The 22,056-nt window shown below is 47.5% G+C and overlaps 1 protein-coding gene across 1 annotated transcript in view; it reads right to left on the bottom strand.

The window, feature by feature from the left end:
- The window catches only part of LOC138513819 (N-acyl-aromatic-L-amino acid amidohydrolase (carboxylate-forming)-like), a 117,274-nt gene that overhangs the window by 62,775 nt on the left and 32,443 nt on the right, over nt 1-22,056 (bottom strand). Inside the window, exon 3 of the mRNA XM_069628923.1 lies at nt 14,155-14,248. Within this exon, the coding sequence (XP_069485024.1) occupies nt 14,155-14,248 (94 nt within the window). The remainder of the gene's footprint in view (nt 1-14,154; nt 14,249-22,056) is intronic.

The raw sequence follows: 22,056 nt of genomic DNA, 5'->3' as shown, positions 1-22,056 counted from the left end.
ACAAAGGCCCTTGAGAGGCCGAAACACGTATAAACCAAGGGGGCAAAGTAATAATAAATGTCTTCTAACTGCAATCACAGTGACAAAGGGAAATCGTTTCTTGAGTTAACTAGATTTCGGTGGCACAGTTACGGTGTGGTTCATAGACATCACCTGGCCAGGTTTTCCTCTTCCTCTAAGAGTGGGCTGTCCTCTCCTCTTCTATCATTGCTTCATCCTCTCAACTTCTCCTCCTCAGAGACCTCAACATCCATCTGGATGCTCTTCCGCAACCTCTGCGACACTCTCTCTCTCCATTTTCAAAGTGGCCCATATTACACATTTTCAGCAAGCCCCACCATTTTCCTATGTAAAAAATTGGAAATACCACACAAAAGAGGCCCAGAGTGCAGAGGCCTACCGAGAAATCTCCACAGTTTCCTACATGCCAGTCCACCCCTGGACATCTCCCTCTCTAACCCTCTCACCACTCCTCTCTCTTGGACTGATCCCTTTCTGCTTTCCTCTCACCTGAAACTCTCTTTCCCTCAGGCAAAGCACACACCAGCACGGGCACCTACCTTCTCTGTCATTCGGCCCATGAAGCGTGTGTCAGTGGATGCCTTTGTCTCTACTTTTTCTGCTCCTCCTACTCCTGTGGCTGACTCAAACTCTGACACAGCCCTCTCTAACCTGTATCTTTCTATCTCCAACACTCTGGACATCCTTGCCCCTGTCATGAGAATCCATCTGAAGCCTACCTCCAAGTGCAACTCTTGGTATGACCACAACCTTGCCGCCCTGAAATGCAAGTTCAGGGTGCCTGAGAGGAAGTGGAGGTCCCCGGGTGCATCCTCTGACAAATTGGCCTGCCTGCTGCTCCAAAGCAATACAGACTCTATCCTGTCCAAAAAGAGAGCCCACATCCAAGCCTGCATCTCTGTGGCTTCTAGCAACATGGCTGAACTCTTTAAATCTACAAGGAGTTGGTCAGTCCTTCAGCAGTCTCCACCTCTCCTCTTGCCCTCCAGGCTCTCTGTATGGCTCTGGCATCTCACTTCACCATTAAAACTCAGGAAACCCTGTTCTGACTCTCCTCTTCCTCTCCCTCTCTCACAGCCCCCCTCTGGCCGCCTCTCCTCATCCTTTCACCTCTTTCTCTCTGACTACACTTGATGAGGTTTCTAGACAAGTCAGATCTATGAAAGTGTCATCGAAACAGGTACTCCCCTGCTCCTCCAGAACCATGAAGGACCACATTGACACCCTTGCTGCAGCCTTGGACGATTTTTGCAATCACTCTTTTACCAGTGGATCTTTCTCCTCTCTCCTCAAGCACTCCCTTGTGCACCCCCTCCTCAAAAAACCTTCTGCCGATCCTACCTGTCCGGCAAACTATTGCCCAGCATCTATCACTCCTTTCCTGGGCAAACTCCAGGAAAAGCTGGCTATCTCCCAGCTTACTCTCCACACTGAATCTGTTGGATGTCTCCATGACCATCAGTCTGGCTTCAGAGCAGCCAGAGGCACAGAAACTGCTCCCCTGAACACTCATGAAGATCTGGTCTCTAATCTTGACTCCAGCCTTTCTTCTGTCCTCATCCTCCTTGACCTTTCCGTTGCTTTGGACATGGTCAACCACTCCATCCTGATCAAGCGACTACTTGAGAATCTGGGTATCATGGATCAGGCCCTGGAGTGGTTCACCTCCTTCCTCCTGGACTGACCCTCCCAGGTCCAACTTGGGTCCTTTCTCTCCACCACCTCTCTCTCCACGTGTGGTGCTCCCAAGGGTTCTAACCTCTCACCCCAGCTCTTCAAAGTCTACTTGGCCCCTTTGGCCCACCTGATCTCTGCCTTCTCCTCTAACTTTCAGTGTATTGCGAGTGACACTCAGCTCTCTTTTGGGCTCCCGTCAGTCTCCTCTCCTCTCCCGCTCATTCCTGACTGTCTATCCGCGATACCAGTAAGACAGAAATCCTTTTCATTTAGACCCCTGCTCCTGCTTTCCCTTTCTCACTTTGGCCTCCCTCCTAGGGCCCTCTTCCTTGACCTTCCTGCGAGGCAATAAACCTTGGTATCATCTTCGACCTCACCCTCTCCTTCTCTTCACACATCACAGAACTTTCCAGGAAGGCCTACTTCCTGCTGCACTTCCTCAGAGATATTCTTCCTTTTCTCACTTTCCCCCAGAAGCTCACTGTCTCTAGAGCCCTGGTTCTCTCTAGGCTGGTCTACTGCAACAGCTTCATTCTCAGTCTTTAATCTTCAATCAATCTTCCTTCATTTACTCTCAGCCCTCTGCAACTAATCCAGAACAGGACTGCAAGACTTATCCTTGGCCTCAAGCCCAAGGACCATATCTCGCCAGCCCTGAAATCTCTCCACTGGCTCCCGGGGCTGCAAGGATCAAGTTCAAGACCACAAGGCTTTCTGGGGCTGGGAGTCCCGCTACATCCAACTCTCTTCCAAAATACCTTCCTTCCTGAGCCCTTCGCTCAGCTACCTCCAACTCTCTTGGGGTCAGAAGGTTCACCAGGCAGAAAGTGTGGGGTAGATCTCTCTCCTCTGCAGGTTTCTCCCTCTGCAATGGCTTCCCTGCCTCTCTCAAACTTGAGCCGGACCGTCTGAAGTTCCGGAAGCAGTTTAAGACCTTCCTTTTGTCCTCCGCTTTCTCTCTCTCCCTGCCCTGCTGACCACCTGTCTGCGGCGCCGACTGGTTGCTTGGCTACCTTCAGAGTCTCACTGGGTACCAGGCTCCTCCATGATCCGTCTCCCCTGCACTGCCTCTGGGCATACCACGCATTTACGGGCTGTAACTGTAATCTCTACAGTCCCCTGCTGCCTTGCACTTACCAGAGCTGTGCTGCCCTCCCCTTCTCCCTTCCCCCTTTACTTGGCATTGTCACACATGCACTATCTGAATGACACAAGGCCTAGTAAGATCATTTGTCTTGTCCGCCCTCTGTCTTCCCTCCCTTGTCTTGTCGCTCCTAGAAACACTTGTGTACAGATGCTTTATAAATGACTTATCATATCATATCATTTCATATGTTAGTGAAAGAAGGAGAGCCATTAGGTCAGTTGAAACAGTATTAATATAACACACTGAACCTCATCTGTGTGTTCTTAAGGTCATTTGTGGCATGCAGTGTCATTTTGGAATCCAGCAGACTCAAATTCTGAGCTTTCCCACAGCCAAGGGAGATGCTGGTGAAAGTGAGTTGCCTAGGATGGCCAACTCCCCATGAGGGCAACCCCCAGGGAAGCAGGATGTGAAGTATACAGAGGTGGCAATGGCAAGGCCCTTGTCCAGAACATATTTAAGCTAGAACTAGCTGAAACGTTCCTACAGGAGAACTGCCCCTAAATCCAGACTGGCCCACAAGTACTCCTTAGATGTGGGGCAGGAGTGATCAATGAGGACTACAGGGGAGAGGAAAAGGTGGTCTTTTTCCAAAGCGGGCCAACCCATAGCCCAGTTAATTTGTGTGAAGATTAAAATACTCAAGACCGAAGAAGTTGAAAAGATCAGCGAGATGATGGAGAGAGATGATGCATGCTATGGGGAGATGACAGAAGCCCAGGAGAGAGACACTCAACTGGGTGATGTCTCAGGACCAGCCTTGCTAGACGTCGCTGAAGCACAGAGAATGGATCCGGTTCTGGAACCAGACCGAAAAGCCAAAAGTCCCCACTTTGTGGAAAAAGGAAGCCTACTGTACTGAGTGGATGTGAACCCCACGCGTGAAGGAAGAAACTATCACCAACTCCTGGTGCCAAAACAGCTTCAAGAAGGCTGCGTTGGAACTGGCTGATGCCAACTTACAGCATAACACCTGGGCTCGGAGAAAACACAAAATACATTACTCATCATGTTCTAATGACCAGAAGTCTATGCAGATGTAGAAGATTTTGTGCAACCTTTCTGATCTGCCAAAAGACAACTCATGCTGATGTACTCAAAGCAGCACTGCAACTGCTTCCCATATTCGAGGTTCCCTTTTACAGAATTGGTTTGCACATCGTAGAATCTTTTGAGCCATCAGGGTCAGAAAAAGAAAATGCAAAAAAAAAAATATATATATATACACATATATATATACACATATATCCTGGTGATCCTCGATAAGGCTACCAATTATCCTGAGTGCCTTTCCACTCAGAAGTAACACCACACACAACATTCTCAAGGTCCTAACACAATTTACGCAGAGATGCTTACAGACCAGGGTAGCAGTTTACTGTACAGACTCCTGAGAGACATGAAGGATCGGATGAATGTCAAGAGGCTACGGACGTTCATTTACCACCCACAGGCAAACGCCCTCCCTAGAACAATTCAACCAAACCCTGAAATTAATCTTGAGAAAACTGGTGGCAGAAGATCGACAAAACTTGGATCACCTAGTACCGTGGGCTCTATTTTCGTATTGCTGAAGATTTCCTGAGTGTTTCTTGCCGAATACCACATTGCTGATGTTTCTTTGCAGATTTGACCACTTTTTTACTGCAAAAAGCAGGGGGAAATCCCTGCATGCTCCCCACTCCTCCCCCCGCCGCATTTACCAAACCCAAAATGACCAACTATGGCTTTGCATAAAAAAAGATCCAAAAGAATCATCCGAATAAATGTGGCAAAGCTGTAGTCAGAAACCATGAGGTATACCCTATTTTCCACTTGAAGACACCTAATTCTTCTACGGCAATCTCGTTGTACTAATGGTTTAAAGCCACAACCCTTCTGATGCTATGGACATCATGAGAGAGGAATGGGATGGGCCAGTCAGCCACCAGACCAGCAACCATCTGGTGCTCCAACATTCCCAAGAATACATGGAAAAAGTGCAGAGTCCAACAGGACTCATCTCCAAGCTGCACAGCTGAAACAAGAAAGAGACTATACCAAAGATGAAAAGCTAAGCACATGTGCATGATTTTAAGGGGGCAAGGGTGTCCGTCCCCTTCATTTGGCACGGGCCCCTTTCCTTTAGATTTCATGCCCCCCTCCCAACATTTTCAGCAAAGTTACTCCAGTGACTATGACCCTTCCAGGTCAGAGACAAAAGGATGACCTTGCTTCCTGCCATGCAGAATAGGTTATTGGCCAGATGGCACGTACCTTATGTTGTCACCAAGGTAATCTCAACCCTCGCAATATTCAGTCCAACAAGCTGACAGACGTAAGCCCTCCCAACTGTACCACATAAATACATTGAAGGCCTGGAGGGAAAACAGTAACAGACAACTCTTGGCTCTCTACATTAATATCAACTAAGAGACTTCCTTGCCGATCCAAGTGCACAGGAGCTGCATACCACCGGGTCTCCCCACAGCTAGTCACCGGAAGCTAGCTGCATAGATAGGGAGATACTCGGATGTGTTCACCACTAAACCAGGGAGAGTCAAAGGATTTGTTCATAAATTACAAACTCCCCCGGTTGAGAGGTCTGCCTGAAACCCTACCGGATGCCAGAGGCCCAAAAGAAAATCATAACAAAAGAGCTAAATAAGATGATGGAGCTCAGCATCATCGAGAAGTCTCATAGTGAGTTGTCCTCCCTGAGTGTCCTGGTGTTAAAGCAGGATAACACCTGGAGGTTTAGCATCGACTTCTGATGGCTTAATGAAATATCAAAATTCAATGTGTACCCAATGGCTAGGAGCAATAAGCTGATGGACACTCTTGGGGAAGAAAAGTTAATCTCCTCCTTAGACTTAACCAAGGGATAATGGCAAGCCCCCCCTTGATTAAGATGTAAAAAGGAAGACAGGCTTCCCCACTCCTGAAGGTCTCTTTCAATTCACTGTACTGCCCTTAAGGCTACAGGGTGCTTCAACTACCTTCCAGAGGTTAATGGACCAAGCAGTCTTTGCGGGAGCATATCTCAATGACATCATTGTCCACAGACCCACGTGGAAACACCACCTAAGCATTTGGAAGCGGTATGAGGACAACACAGGAAGGCCACTCTCACAACTAACCCTGCCAAGATCACCTGGCAAAATCCCATGTACAACACCTGAGATTCCATGTGGGAAATGGGCAGGTGTTACCTCAGCAAGTAAAAGTGGAAGCAGTGCAAAATGCACCAAGACCTATAACGAAAAGACACATCTGGGCATTCCTGTGATTGGTCAGTTATGAACAGAGGCTCCGTTGACTGACAAATTGGTCAAATCACATCCTAGCATCATCCAATTAGGCCCTCAAGCCGAGCAAGCTTTTGAAATTCTTTAAAGTGCTCTGTCTATAGGCCAAATCTTGGTAATACCCAAATTCACAAAAGAGTGCATTCTCCAGAGGGGGATCTTTTCCATTGGCTTAGGGGCAGTGCTGACTCAGATGCAAGAGTGCAAGAGGGGGAAGAGAAACCTATAATTTATGATAAGCCGAAAACTCTTTCCACTGGAGAGGAACTACCACATGATGGAAGTAAAGCGCCCAGCGATCGATCAAGTTGTCTGTCAACAGCCTAAAGTAGTATCTCACTGAACGCCAATTCGAGCTTGTCACTGACAATGCTCCCTTGGTGTGGATGGCAAGGAACAATGTCACCAGCCCCTATGAGCTAAGGTGGTTCTTGGCCTTCCAGCACTATTCTTTACAAGTGGAACATCAAGCTGGAACAAAACAGGCCACAGTCGATTTCTCGTCCCGCTATTCCTAGGCAGTCAGTGGTGAGGGTGAGGAGGACTTTGACGAAAGGCTGGAGGTGTGGGCCAGGGTCACTAATATGATTATATCAAGAATGGATGGCGACTCCTCTCAGCCTGTGGTGGGAGGCCAACTAAGGTGGAAACCAGAGCCATTCCTACCCCAGAGGGGGATCTTGGCAGTTGGAAGGGTCTGAGTCCCTGTCCATTCACTTTGTGCCCGTTTGATCATGAACAGCACCACTCTTGATCAGCCATGCCTCTATGTGAAAATGTCAGTCGTTCCCTTGCTTTTGCTTACAGAAAACCTCATGTACAAGCATTCCTGGAGGAGAAAATACTGCAAGACAGCCCACCGGAGTCTCAAGAAAGATAGCTCCTACGAGCCTCCCTCCAATGCCACTGGAGAGCAAACCGCTAGGTGAAGCGATGAAGCAGTGTTAACAAAAGCACCAAGCGTCTCCTTGACATAAACTTAGACATTGGTCCAGGCGGACCGCTTTCCTGTAGATTTGCTGTGCAGCGGCTCCATGACACACACTTGGATATTTTTCAGCATGGCTGCCAATGAGAATAGCAGACGGACCCACAGGAGAAAAGGGGTGGGGATTTGCCAACCTTTTATGCATTTACCAGTCTGTGAACCGTCCTATGAAGGGAAGATAGGGACTGATGGGCCCAGTGGGGGAAGACTAATGGGAGAGGTAGGCGGAGGATCAACCCAGGGACAGGAAACATTAAAATGTGAATTGCTCAGGTGAGGTCAGAGGAGGCAGAGGTGATGGACCAAGAGACCAGAAGGAGGATGGACATTGTGGAGGAGTGTGGAGGTGAATTCTAGAAAAGGTAATGTATTGGTTGGTGAGACAAAGTGGTTCTCTATGTTGGATGTACATGCCAGTAGTGTGAGTGAGAGTGCCAGTGGGAATGGTGGGAGCGGATGAAAGTGTGACTGACCCAGTGAAAGTAGAGTGATGTGTAGTGGGAGAGGGCAAAATGATGGTAGTGGAGTGAAGAGGGAAGCGTAGTAGGGGCAGGGAGTGTACGAGTGGACTGGAGAGTCGAAGTGGAGTGGAGCGGGAAGCATGGTACTGGTGAGAGGAAGGAGAGAGGAAATAGAAGATAAGATCGAAGTGTGGACATAGACTGTAGAAAGCAAACATCGGTGGGACAGTGGAGATAGATCCTGGGAGAGAGAGGTGAGCCAGAGGGTGCAGTAAAGGGGAGGTGAGCATGAGGAGAAAGGGAGAGCAAAGAGAGAGATTGAGGGAGAGGAAAGGAAGAGTGAAGAAGGAAAAGGAAGAGTGAAACACAGGGAGTCTGGATGGCATGACCTTAACCATCTCCTGGGGAGATCCTAGAGAGTAACCCTAGATTGTTCCCTGGGAGAGACTAAACAGAGATATTTTCTTCTTGCAACCGCAATGGATATAAGGTGATGTTTTAAGGAATCCAAAGAGAATCCCAACCTTCCTCCAATGAGATTACAGAAGGCTCAGTAGCCGCTATTCAAGGGATGCAGGAAAGTTCGACAGAATCATGAAGTGGACAGAGTGCAAAAGTCCTGCATTTTAGGTCCCACTGTTTATGAACAATCTCAAATCTTCAACCCAAGCTTATTATGGGACTCAAAGAGGATACACACTGCCAGGATAAAAAATATGTAACCAACAGGCATGCCACTGCTCAGCTATGTGGGAGGCCCCAGGTGTTGCTGTAGAGAACACCTGAAAGTGATGCACAAATGGGTGGGGATCCTTTGAGAACAAACTACATCTGGGATGCTGCAGACAATTGAAGCTACCCTAGTAAGATAGACCATTATCCCAAACCTGTCCATCTCATCCAGTGGTGTGATATCATGAGATACCCCCAAGCAGCCCATTGTTGACATCTCCTTTCTGAAGTCATGCTAGAGCCCCCCGGTGCCACTCCATGATTATGCTTTCTTTGTTCCCCCGGGTAGTCCTGCCAGCTGATCTGGTGGCCGAGTCCACCATCCTGAGCCCACCAGTGTGGGGATTTTTGTGAGACGTGCTGCAGAGCCCCCTTTTCATGTGGACCCCAACTTCCATAGCTATTTTAAGATGCTGGTGCCCTAAAATGAGGGCCCTAATTGCCCAGAGCACTTCCAGCTCGCTCCTCGACTCCTCTACTGAGATGACCCCTGGCTGTGATCGGGTTATATAGTGTGTTGCATTGTGATCGCCTCATACACATCAAATGCATTTGGTCTAGCGGGGGGCTCACCTGGGCGACTCAGAGAAGTGAGGTAGGCCAAGAGAAACTTCCTCTTTGCCTCTTCACCCTCAACTCCACATGACCCAGCGTTCTACAGGATCACTGCAGAGCAGAGCAGGACTCCCTAACTGCATCATCACCCATCAGTACAAGCATATGCGATGCATTGTCTGCGCCTGCTGTACACTTTGGTCAATGTTCCTGAAATCTGTTGCTCCCCTGGTCAGATGTCATCCGTGATTGCAACCAGACTCGGCTCCCACCCCCGACTGACCCCCATCAGTGGCTCCAATAACTTGCCAGCCCAGTGCCTAACCAAACTCCTACTTGATTTGGGCTACTTTGCCAGTGCATGGTATTGGACTGCTGCTGCATTGCATTTATTCCCTTTCTTTGCCCCACCCTTGCATTCGTACACCCACTCTGCTACCACCTATCTCTCCTTCCTCATTCGAGATCTGCATCCAGGGTTTAGTACCCCCTCTCTTCGCCCATGCCCTTCTAGTCTCTCTTTTCTCAGTCAAGCTCTAAATGTAGCCCACTGGCTTAGCTCTTACGGTCCCTGACTTTGCCTAATTTTCTTCTCTACCTTCTTGCATGTCCTTTGAAGCAATACATCTATGGCAATTTGGTCTATTATTAAACATCATTGAATCCTGGATGATTGCCACTGTACACACAGGAACATGGCAGAGATTAGCAATGCTAGCTGTCATTGAATACATGGCATCTGCAATTGTCCATTTGATTTCCACAGAGTATTGCTGCTTTTACCAGCCACAGAAAAATTAGGTAGAATCCATTCAAGTCAAGACAGTCTGCCATGCTTGGAACGGTTATCCCCTGTGGTAAGAAAATTAGAATAGTGCACAGGATTCCGCTAATGGGATATCCCAGTGGGTCTTCCGCATCCATGTGGTAATCCTCATACCAGAGTGGATTTGAAGGACATGGCATGGAGGAAATCTGTGTAAACCTGTTTTGCGTTGATTTACTCTGCTTTCTGTGATGAAGCCAATGGAGTCATCACAGTTTCCCCAGTGGTGACCTCCTCCCATGGGGCCATGGGACAGCAGCCACTATCTGAACCTGACTCTGGGGGCGGTTATATGAGGGAAGATCACATGGGAGGAGACATCTGCCAGGGAGATGTCATGACATGATTGGACAAGATATAGTATCTCCCCCTTTACCATCAGGAAGACCCTCTAATACCGAAAAATCTAAATGGTCTATTGTCAGCTGCTTGTTCCCCCTTTTAGAGGAAGTAAAGAAACCTCTTCTTCATCTTTTTCTAGTCAAATCCCCACCTAAGACCCAAACACACACTGATCCAATGCAAAATGTTTTGCTTCTGAAGTACCTTTATGTAAAATTACTAAGAAGAATTGTTTAAACACTGTGTGTCCAATGACACCTATGGACTTCAGCTGCTAGAATCCATCAAGTACTGAGACTAGGAGGATGAAGTAGTTTGTACACGATATCAAGAGCTGGAAGCACAACATGTAGTCTAGTTGTTTTCCCAAATTACCTTTGCACTGGACATTTAAATATGGCAACCGCACTACTGAGTGTGGCAGTGCAGGAGAAGACATTGGCTCCAATTAGAAGGCTTTCGTGTGCATGAGGCACGTACCAGTGTGGTGGAGCAGAGGCATCTGCAGAAGCAGATGGAGAAAACGAGAAATACAGAGCGAGAGCAGGAAGTGCTGTGGAGACGCCGGGACCCACAAGAGAGTTCCTGGGCACTCAGCAGCTCCACAAAGCAGCGTTCTTCACTCTGGGACCTGAAGGGAAGCAGGCGTGTGACCGCAGAGCTGCAAAGGAAGCCCAAAGACATCTGAAGCAGCCAGAGTGGAAATCCAATGGTGGATCCATGCCACAGAAGCACAATCAGGACCGAAGACGCAGGAGAGAACTGTTTTGTCGACCCAAAGCAAGTGTCGACCCCAGGGCATTCCGGCAACCGCGCCAACAACACTCTGAATGTTTTCGTACTGGCACAGAAAACACAAGTTTATTTGAATGCAGAAAAGGCAAAGTACAGAATGAAACTCTAATAAGAAGTTTGTTTGAATGCTGAAAAGCCAAATAACAGAGCCAAGGCCCAATGAGATACAAATGCATGCGATATAAGTGTGGGGCTAATTTGAACACATATCACCACAGACAGATATACTGAGTGCACCACGGTATAAGCAGGTTTGGTGATACAGAAAAACTATAAGAAGTCCTGGCAGGGGAGTATACCAGGCAAGTAAAAGCACAAAAGAAGCCCTGGCAGGAGAGTATACCAGGCAGTGGGAATTGCATAAAGAGGTCCTGGCAGGAGAGTATACCAGGCAAGTAAAACCACAAGAGAAGCCCTCGCAGGACAGTACACCAGGCGAGTGGCAAACCTACAAGGAAAACTAGAACACAACAGTGTTTATTCAACCAAATAAATACTTGTGTTAATGAAATACTGTTGCAGAACTTGTGGCTTAAACAAGGACTTTGTGAATCAAGGAGGGACACAAGGGACTGTTAGTAAAAGAGACATTGCCAGTCTATTTCAATAATCCACGAGAAGGTAACTACCCTCTGGGTCCAAGGTCTTTCACCTTGGAGAACATTTCCATTGGAGCATTTCTTATTTTTAGCTGTGAACACTTTCTTGCCAATATCAGGTTAAAGACATTTCCTTTCACATTTTATTGTTTTGTTTATAGTGTGAGGGCAAGGATAGGACAAACGGACACGAGATCGCTTTTCAGTTATTGGCATCCTGATGCAGACAGATCCTTAGATTTTGGTTTTTAGGTAGGGAAACTCCTCTTTAGAAATAGTGTGCAAGAGACATTTTCCCAACCCTTTTTCATTTAAAATAAAAATCTTTAACCAAAACATGACGAATTTGTGCCTGGCTTTCATTTCTGCCCCCTCTCATTTCGCTCAGGTCAGAATGAGGGTGTTAGAGGTATTATTTTGTTTCATTGCCATTCGCACAAGTCATGAATTCTACACTTTTTTCTCCCTGCTTTGTTTTTGGAGTATTTGCAGATTTTTTTTATTTAATAATTCTATTTACGAACTGCATTTAATTGAATTACAGTGAAATACCTCAAGCAGGGATTCAGCCCCATTCTTAAAGTAAAGTTGTGGCACTGCCTCAATACTATGCCAGGAGGGCAGGCAACGCTATTTTTGGAGTGTGGCTGTGTGCAGTGTGTCAGAGGGGATTTAGGAGTTTTGGACACACTTGGGCAGCCATCTGGGAGAAACGCCCAGGAGTGATGGGTCTTGCCCTAACTTACTCACGAGCTTCTGAAAAACTCTGTTAATTGCCCTGCGGGTTTTACCCTAAAGGGCAAAATCCACAGAAGGCCCACTGAGCACAGAACCAAGGTCCCTTAGCGCCATGGATTTTAACACCTGCTAAAAGCAGGTGTTAAAACCTCCATGGCGCTAAGGGACCTCGGAATCAGGCGGTAAGGGTCGGCGCTGTTTACGCCGCCGTAAACCCCTTACCGCCTGGGTCCTAATGAGGCCCAATGTATTGAAAGCGATGGATAGACAGAGAGAGACGCAGGGCGTTAGATAGAGAGAGAAAGAGAGAGACAGGGTTTGTCAGTTGCAAAGTGGAAAGGTGACATAGCAGAGGTCAGAGTTCAGCGTAAAGTGAGAAGACCAGGTTCATTTCGCTTGCTAGCGCTGTTTCATGCTTTGCTACGGCTTCTAATGTTTTGTTGCGCCCATCATGCCTTTTCATAACTTTTCCATGTGTTCCTATTCCTTGTTATTATTTTCTGTATGTGGGGATATTCTGAGGAACTGGGCAACGTCACGAGGTATTTCAATGTACAAGGTTATTTGCCTTTCCTTAAACTGTGTCATCGGTGTTAATAACCATAGAGATGGGTGATGCTAATGCTCTACAATATCCTGTTTCAGTGAGGTAGTCTAAGTTCATTATAGCAGGATCGGCGCTGGATGAACCATTATTAGACTGAACTCGACCATCACGCCATTGTTACACCCGGGAGCACATCATGCATCTGGGTGCCGGGCTATACCATTTCATAACATTAGGGTACCAGGCTTCTGCAATATGTGGAAGGATGGACAGCTGCCATTTCCCTTCCTTCTTCCCCCAAATGTCATCCCTTCCATTCACCTATCACTCTGTCTAAGCTTGACTTTGCCACTCTTGACCTCTAGGCTGGTCGGTCACTGTATAACTAAGCTGGAGTTTCTTTGGTCAGAGAAATAAAACACATTCCCCGACAGCGAATAGTCCTTTATACTTGGCTTGAGTGCGTCTCAGGTTCATCACACAGCCAAACACCACAAGAATTCATGTTTAATAATCTTTCTCAAAACTGCCTTCAAGTGAATGCTCCCCCATCCTACAGACACCTTCAAATCAGTGGCGTCGCCAGGAATCAAATTTAGGAGGGGCACAGAGGGGGCCAAAGACAAAAGTAGGGGGGCAAAGACAAAAGTAGGCGGAGAACATGGTCACTGCTCGTCTCAGGTAGGGGGCACATGGGGGGGCACAGGGTTTAACATGGGGGGCCTTCCCCCCCCCATGCTCACCCCCTAGCGACGCCACTGCTTCAAATGTACCCTCCAAATTATTCTGCACTCGGATACGCAATCTTTGTTGGCTGGATCAACAATCACCCACGCCATCACAAACAGTGTCCCTTTAACTGGCCTCTGCTTGACTCCTTTTTTATTTTTATCATATTTCCTTTCCTCTGCCACTTCTATCCCTTTTCCTCTTCTGCCCCACTCTAGGCTCTGGTTATCCCTGGTGGGGGCACAATGCAGCAACTTTCAGGCAAGCCTTGTAACTCTGAGTCCATTGCAGCAGTGATGTAATGCAGTATTAAAGCGTTGTAACAGAACACAGCATTTGCCAATGCTCTGTGCTGTTCTGAAGAGGGGGCTTTTGCACGGCTCGTCCTGTCAGAAATCGAGCATCGTGGTGTCTTTAAGAACTTACTACCTTGCTAAGTTGATCTCATTCTCAATGTGACTTTGTTTTGGGGTTTGCCTGAAGGGAGCTTCAAAGTCCCGCCTAGCATTGGGGTTGGGATGTGTTTGGGAGGAGGGAAGAGAGGAGAGCAGAGAGAATAACACACCTTCCGTGCTCAGGACAAGTAAATTATCTCTCAGGAAAAAAGTATATTTGACTTCCCACAGAGTGCAAGGCGCCGGTTGGATAATTCATCCTTTTCAAAAATAAAATCAATAATAACAATGTTGTCAGTTACAACCAGAACATACCGATTCCACATCGAGCGATGGAGGTGATGCGTCCAGACTTCTCCTTCTGAGACATGTTCAAGTAGATGGGAGCCTTCATGACTGCAAAGTGTTTCTAAAGGAAAGAAAAATAGAAAGCCATTGAGGCAACAGGAATTGGGCCTGACCAATGTTATATAAGATGGCCATGAGATCCCACTGCAGGCATTTACTGAAGGCGGTCATCAGACACTGGTGAAGAGGGAGGCCGATCCAATCAACATTTGCAAGTCTACCAAAGGGCCTTATCTGGACCTGAGGGAGGACGGATCGCGTCTAATAGATGGCTTTCCCAGTATCTGGAACTGAGGGAAGATGTGATCACTTTTGAAGGAAGGGAGACTGAGAGGCACTCCATCACCCTGCACGTGATAAGGCTGTCGGATAGGATGACTCCATCTGTAGCACATGTACTTTTTCACTCTGCACAAACCTAAAGAGGGGTCCCTTCATGATTTGCCTTTTCCGCTTCTAGTTTGGATTTACACAAATTGAACAGGTCATTATTTAATTAGAGAGGCTGTCCTTGCCAAGACAAATAGGGCTTTGCAGCCAGGTGTATGCAGAAGAGCCTGTAGCTTCAGGTGGAATACCCTTCATGGAACCAAAGGGGCTTTTGCAGCATGTCCTACCAGCGAACTGTACATCAACTCGAACCTGCAGTGTCCAAACGACACATCTCCTCCCGCTCACTTTTGCAGGGCATCTCTGAGCTTTGGACACCAGGGCGTGGAAGGCACGGTGCAGAGAAGGTGGCATCGGGGGGCCTGCCAGTCTAGCTTACGCGGATCCACATACCTAGAACGCTTCCTGCAGTGATTTGGGGCCACTGTAACTAGCAAGTTCGACACATTCAGACTCCCGAATGGGGCCAAAACTCCCAGTGTGGCACAAGGCCTGTGGAGAGCTATCTGAAAAGCATGCAAACCCTCAGTTGTGTGGGTTGTGAGGTGACACCCATGTTCTGAATCTTTGCTTCGCAACTTGACAACGCTCCCCCATCTAAACAAAGAACAACAGCCTTCGTTCCTCTTTTACCTCAAAGGCCTGCTTATGAGTTTCTTGGTATTACCATGAAACTCATTTACTGTTACTGCATGCAGCAAATACCATATACCCGGAAAGGGCCACATGATACCTAATCATGCAGACCTTTCTGTTATTGTTAGAGGAGCACATGGACGCACAGACTATGAGTGGAGGGTGCATGGGGACTCAATTAATGTAAGTGGAGAAAGCACAGGACTCATGGACTTTGAGTGGAGGGAGCACAGAGACTCATGGTATGGGGAGGGAGCACAGGGACTCGTTGACTATGAAGAGAGGGGGCATGGGGTGGCATGATTATGGAGGAGTACAAGAACTCATGGACTTTAAAAGGAGGAAGCAAGGGGAGGAAGCAAGGGGACGTTGTGGACCACACGTGGAGGAAGCATGAGACTCAATGAATTTACTTGGAGGAAGAGCAGGGGTCATGACCAATGAGTGGACTACAATGGTCGGAAGCATGAAGATTCATGGACTATGAGTGGAGGGAGCACAGGGACTCATGGACTATAAGTGAAGAAAGCGCTGGACTCACAGGCAATGCGTGGAGGGAGCACAGGGACTCATGGATGACAATGAGGGAAGGGAGCACAGGGTTAAACAGATCATGTGGGGAGGTAGCACAGGGACCCTAATAGACAATGATGTACTCTTATGATATGATATGATAGGTTATTTATATTGCTCTTAATACCCAGAGGTTTCTAAGCGCGGACCTGTGGTGCTCCGTGACGTTTTGCTTCCAAGACGAGCACGTTGCCCCTGAGCTATCCTCTTACGGTAAATTAACCTAACACTTTTGCCCCAACAATAAAATGTATATAAAAATATGAAACAATTCATAGAATTAGGCCCCCGTTGCTGACTCCAGTCCTGCCCTCGCCTTCCGGTGAATGTCTGTTAACATGCATCTCTCACACAGTCTATCCGGGACCCGGCTGCTCCTGGCCTCCTGGCCTGGCAGTCCGAGTAATTTCATGATGGGGTTCGTTACTAAGTGAAATTAAATGCATTACTTGACAACACAAATCCTGCAGACTTCAAGGGGTTGTGCACATCTCAAATCCATCACACAGCCAGACACGCCTTTGGAATGTACCCGGGTGCATTTCTGCACACTTGATTCACGGCCATTCTTCTCTGGAGCATCATCCACCCTCTCTTTGTTCCTTGATTGTCTTATGTCATCCTCTTTTTGCCCCCTTTCCTTTCCTGGACACCTTTTCCCTTTTACTCCTCTCTTTCCTCTGGGGTCCGCAGTCTGGCTACCCTTGGCGGGAGCACCATGTGCCGCTTTCAGGACACGCCTCTCCTTCTGCAATGATTGGCTGCAGTACACACACTTTTTGACATAATAGCTCATGGACTATGTAATGAAGAAGAGAGACTCAAAAGATGATCTAGGAAAGGCTTGGTACTCATAAACAACGAGTGAAGGGAGCACAGGGACTATGGTGAGGCAGGGCATGTGGCCTCATGGACTATACGTGGAGGAGGCTTGATACTCAAAGAATATAAATGGAGGAAGCATGACGGCTCATGGTCTATGAGTGAAGGCAGCACACGGATTTATGAAATATCAGTGGAAGACACAAGGAGACTCATGGAATGTGAGTGGGGGAAGCGTGGGGCTCAAGGATTCTAAATGGAGGAAGCCCAGAGATTCACGTTCTATGAGTAAAGGGAGCACGGATATTAATGGACTAAGAGGGCAGGGAGCACAAGGCCTCGTGAACTATGAGTGTAGAAAAGTTGGGACTCAAGGACTGTAAGTCATGGAAGCAATGGGGCGCATGCTCTATGAGTGGTGGGAGTATTGGGTCTCATGGACTGTGAGTGGACTGAGCAAGAGGACTCGTACACTTGTGTATAGGCGCGTTACAAATATCATATCATATCATATCATATCATACTGCAAAGGGAGGACGCAGAGGGCCTTTGGACTATGAGAAGAGAGCATGGTATGAGAGACGATTGTTTGAATACATAAATAAATAAATAATAAATAAATAAATGCATATGGGAATGAAGAATGAGGGACAGGAACTCCTCTTGCAGGTGGGCTCCTATGAATATGAACTGAATGATATTGCCCTGCCCCTGTGAGGTCACATCGCCCATATCCCTTTGTCCCTTAATAAGCAGACTTGTATTAGCATTTCGCCTTTAACACTGGCAATGCTTGTTTGGACGATGGATCATTCACGCTGCTCATAAGGAGCGATGACTGCAGGCATTGGACCAGCCCGTGTCGCTGGGGCAAGGTCAATGGCCTGTGTACAGCGGTTTGAACACATTGGGTCAAACCGAAGGTGCTCCTCTATAGGAAGTCGTCACAGGCGTGCACGTCCAATGCCCCTCGGCTGAGGAGATGAGGCCGGAAGTAGTAATGGAGGATGGACTTATCCCCCTTGTTCTGGGATCCGCTTAACCAGAAAGGCATCACTGTATGTCCTGCCAAGTAATGGAGAGTGTGAAAGGACTGTGCATTTCAGGAATGGGGGATTCTTTTTGGACGAGGGATACATGTGGCAGAAGGCCTTGTCGTAGTATTCTCGAAAATTCCCTAGTCACGTGAACAGTTAAAGGTAAGGGGTCTGGACGGAGGGTCAGGCCAGCTGGGCGTGGTCCTGTTAGAAACAGGATGTGGCTTCTCTTGACTTTACAAGCTAACGAAAATATCTCCTCTGCTTAATATCACCCAAAACTGATGGGTGAGCCTGACTTTTCCCGACAATGGGGAGGCATGGATGGTGGGAGGAGTACAGGGACTCATGGAATTAGAGTTGAGGAAGCATGGGGACTCAATGGCTCGAATTAAAGGAAGCACAGGACCTTTGCAGGTGAGCGGAATGTTGAGTGAACGATGTGCACTACGCAGCAGTTTCCTACTTGAGGGTTTCAATAACATTTCACTCGGTTGGGCCTCAAATTCCGATCACAGAGAAAGGACTCGCTGCCAAGAAGGAAAGGGGAGATTCTGAAGGCCAGGAGACAGACTATTGAGAAAGCACGAGACATACAAAGCATTAGGTAGGAAAACTAGAAATACAATTAACACTCTTTTGAAAAATCAAACTTGATGAATGAGCTGGCAAATAAATGTGAAAAACACAAGTCTGAGTCTGGAATCCTTTTCTGTGCAAGGGGTGTGATGGACTAGCGCCAGCCCTGTGTTGAACCACACATGAGTATAACATTCAAAAGAGGGGTGTGAATGTGCAGATCCTGGACTCACCCGTTCAGACGCCCTGCCCAGGTGCTCAATTCCGCCAAAGCAGGGGGGCTTTCAATGTACATTCCAAATTCACCAATGGGATGTGCTTTGCAATCTTCAGGGGGGAAAAACACATTCCCCTGCACCTGTTTCCAACAAATTGAGTGGTGTGCACAGTTCACGAGAGGGCAATTCCCGCCCCTTAATGCATTTCTTCTTAGTCCCACTTGCATTTCTATCCCTGAAAAGGGATGGAACAGCAGCTTTTTTTTTTTGTTGCCAATTACAGGATTGTTAAGGGTCTGTGAATATGAAATGCACTCCCAGCACCCAGGTGCGTGCTGCTAGCCAATCGCACATTGGAGTCAGGAGCACTCTGCCAACACCAACGAATGCAAGAAGGCTGGGCACAGCGCATCATTTGCGCTGGTGCACAGATGCCCAGACAGCGTATGTCACCTTGGTGATTAGGGTGACCTTGGCGCTCTGTAAAATCACACGAGTAAAGCAGTGCATCCGCTGAGTGTCACGGTTTTAGAATCAGGCCCACTGGTAAAGAAATGGTGCTTATCATCGTTTGCCATATTGGCTTACACGAAATGCAACTTTTGCCCCAATACGAGAACCTTTGCCTCAGTGATTGGCTTCTGGGGAATTTATTTTTATTTCCCCCCATAAGCGATAGGCCTGAAGTCTAAGTGACACCACCTCTTCACTCTCTTTTCCTATACACAAGATGTTGGCTCACAAGCACCTGCTGGCAGATGATGGCCTGCCTTGCATGTACAAGCACCTGCTGGCAGATGATGCCTGCCTTGCATGACACAAGCACCTGCTGGCAGATGATGCCTGCCTTGCTGTGTCAAAGCATACTGCAAGCACACCTCTGCAGGCTTCACACTCATGACAAAAGCACCTGCAGGCAGATGATGGCCTGCCTTGCTGTGTCAAAGCATACTGCATGCACACCTCTGCAGGCTTCACACTCATGACAAAAGCACCTGCTGGCAGATGATGGCCTGCCTTGCTGTGTCAAAGCATACTGCATGCACACCTATACAGGCTTCACACTCATGACACAAGCACCTGCTGGCAGATGATGGCCTGCCTTGCAAGACACAAGCACCTGCTGGCAGATGATGGCCTGCCTTGCTGTGTCAAAGCATACTGCATGCACACCTATACAGGCTTCACACTCATGACACAAGCACCTGCTGGCAGATGATGGCCTGCCTTGCAAGACACAAGCACCTGCTGGCAGATGATGGCCTGCCTTGCTGTGTCAAAACATACTGCATGCACACCTCTTCAGGCTTCACACTCATGACACAAGCACCTGCTGGCAGATGATGCCCGGCCTTGCTGTGTCAAAGCATACTGCATGCACACCTCTGCAGGCTTCACACTCATGACAAAAGCACCTGCTGGCAGATGATGGCCTGCCTTGCTGTGTCAAAGCATACTGCATGCACACCTATACAGGCTTCACACTCATGACACAAGCACCTGCTGGCAGATGATGGCCTGCCTTGCAAGACACAAGCACCTGCTGGCAGATGATGGCCTGCCTTGCTGTGTCAAAACATACTGCATGCACACCTCTTCAGGCTTCACACTCATGACACAAGCACCTGCTGGCAGATGATGGCCTGCCTTGCATGACACAAGCACCTGCTGGCAGATGATGGTCTGCCTTGCTGTGTCAAAGCATACTGTATGCACACCTCTGCAGGCTTGATATTTATTTATTTATTTATTTATTTATTAGTAATGTTATCGAATATAATGTAAGTGGTCTTGTATAGCATCCGTCTGCCACTTTGGGTGGCCTCGCTGCCTGTGGCTCTGTAAGAAAAAAGGAGTGGGGTTATTGGTGGGTAACTGGGAGAGGCAGGTGTTACATCGGTGCGGTTGATGGCTGCGGATCACAAGTGCCAACATGCTTTCCATGGTTTTGGCGGAGACATTTGAGAGCATGTATCCATAGGAAAGAGCCGGAGATCTGATAGACGACAGCACTTTGGGATGGGTAGCCGCTGAGGTGGCAGAGTGTGATAGGACTCAAGAGCAGAGCTTAGTGATGGTTGGATTAATGTTGATTTGCCAATGGCAAGGCCTGTGGTGGCCAATTGTGGGGGATTTGTGTGTGTAGTGTAAGGTGGTAGGAGAGCTTGGAGGGGAGTCGGTTAGACAGGGAAGAGAGCGGAGAAGGAGTTACAAGGTAAAACAATTGACAGCACTTAGCACTGTCCTATTGCAGACAAGTCCTGTTTCCCTAGCTCACATTGCCATTAGCAATTTCTTTCTTTCTTTCTTTCTTTCTTTCTTTCTTTCTTTCTTTCTTTCTTTCTTTCGCTCTTTTGTTCTCCCTCTGTCTCAAATAGATACATTGCACCCCGTGTGCGACAAAACAAGAATCTGTGATTTGGTACATGGTTGCATGAAAATGCAGGCAGGCGCAAACGCTGGAGGATTTCCACGGTGGAGAGGAAGGGAGTGGCAGGAATGTAAGTTGCGTTCCGCCCTCCTCTACGCCATACCAATTGACGAAAAATAGGGTGTGATGTGAATGAAAAGCATAACATTATTATGCAAGATTTTCACACCTTACACTCACATTATGTCCCAATGCAAAACGTGCTCCAAAAAGTTGGACTAGCAGTGAAGCGTGACTGCTTGCCTCCGAAGCAGAAGCAGCCAAGGGAGCTGGGTTCTAATCCTTCCTCTTCCGGTGCCTTTTTCTAAATTGGCTTTGGTTTTTTATTTGATTTTGTTTTCCCACCCACCAACAGTCACAAACAATATAGAGAATATGACAGGGGATTGAAGATTAATTAACAGGACGGTATGTTTCATTTCTTTGGAGCAATTCATCTCACGGTGCTGCACGTTTTAATGTCTTTCATTTGAATTACTTTATAATAATAATATAATCGGTAAGTTACAACCCACTTAAGACCCAGAGGTTTCTAAGAGCAGACCCGGGGATTGAACCTGTGTTGCTCCACGTCGCATTGCTTGCAAGGCGAGCACATTGCCCCTGAGCTATCCTCCCGGGACTACACCACCCAGATTTAGCAGAGAAACCAGTGCAGGGTCAATCCCAGAACAACCAACAATACATTACACGCTATTATTAACCAGCCTTTCAACTGGATGGATCATGGCTAGCAGACTTATTTATCAAGGGGTGTGCTCTCCGTGTGTGCTATTCATTCTATGTTGTTGTTTCTTCTTGTTTCTTTCTCCCCTCTAGTCTGTGTTTTCCGTCTCTCTCCCTAGAACCACTGTTTTGGCCCCCACTGTCTCCTTCTAGTTTAGTTAATAGTGCATTGGGGCTCTCTCCAGTTTGCATCATTCTGTTTATTGTTTTAGTATGGATTTTATTATATCTGTATGTTATAAGTGTTAAAAGTCATGAACTGTTTTATTGTTTTTTTTCTTCTTCTATGTATATGGCTATAACGCTATAATGTAATAATAAATAAAAAATGATGAACCATCAGGCCAGTGCACATTCCCCCTCCACCGCCCCACTGCCACGAACTATGCCATGCCTGATGGATGAATGTGCTCGCTTCTCTGGGTGTGATCACATTCTCGAGTATAGCTGTTCTACC

Source organism: Ambystoma mexicanum, chromosome 12, assembly GCF_040938575.1.
Source record: "Ambystoma mexicanum isolate Mex_15411 chromosome 12, UKY_AmexF1_1, whole genome shotgun sequence".
Classification (NCBI taxonomy): domain Eukaryota; kingdom Metazoa; phylum Chordata; class Amphibia; order Caudata; family Ambystomatidae; genus Ambystoma; species Ambystoma mexicanum.
The sequence above is the reverse complement of the archived record's forward strand: the minus strand, read 5'-3'. Positions and strand labels throughout refer to the sequence as shown.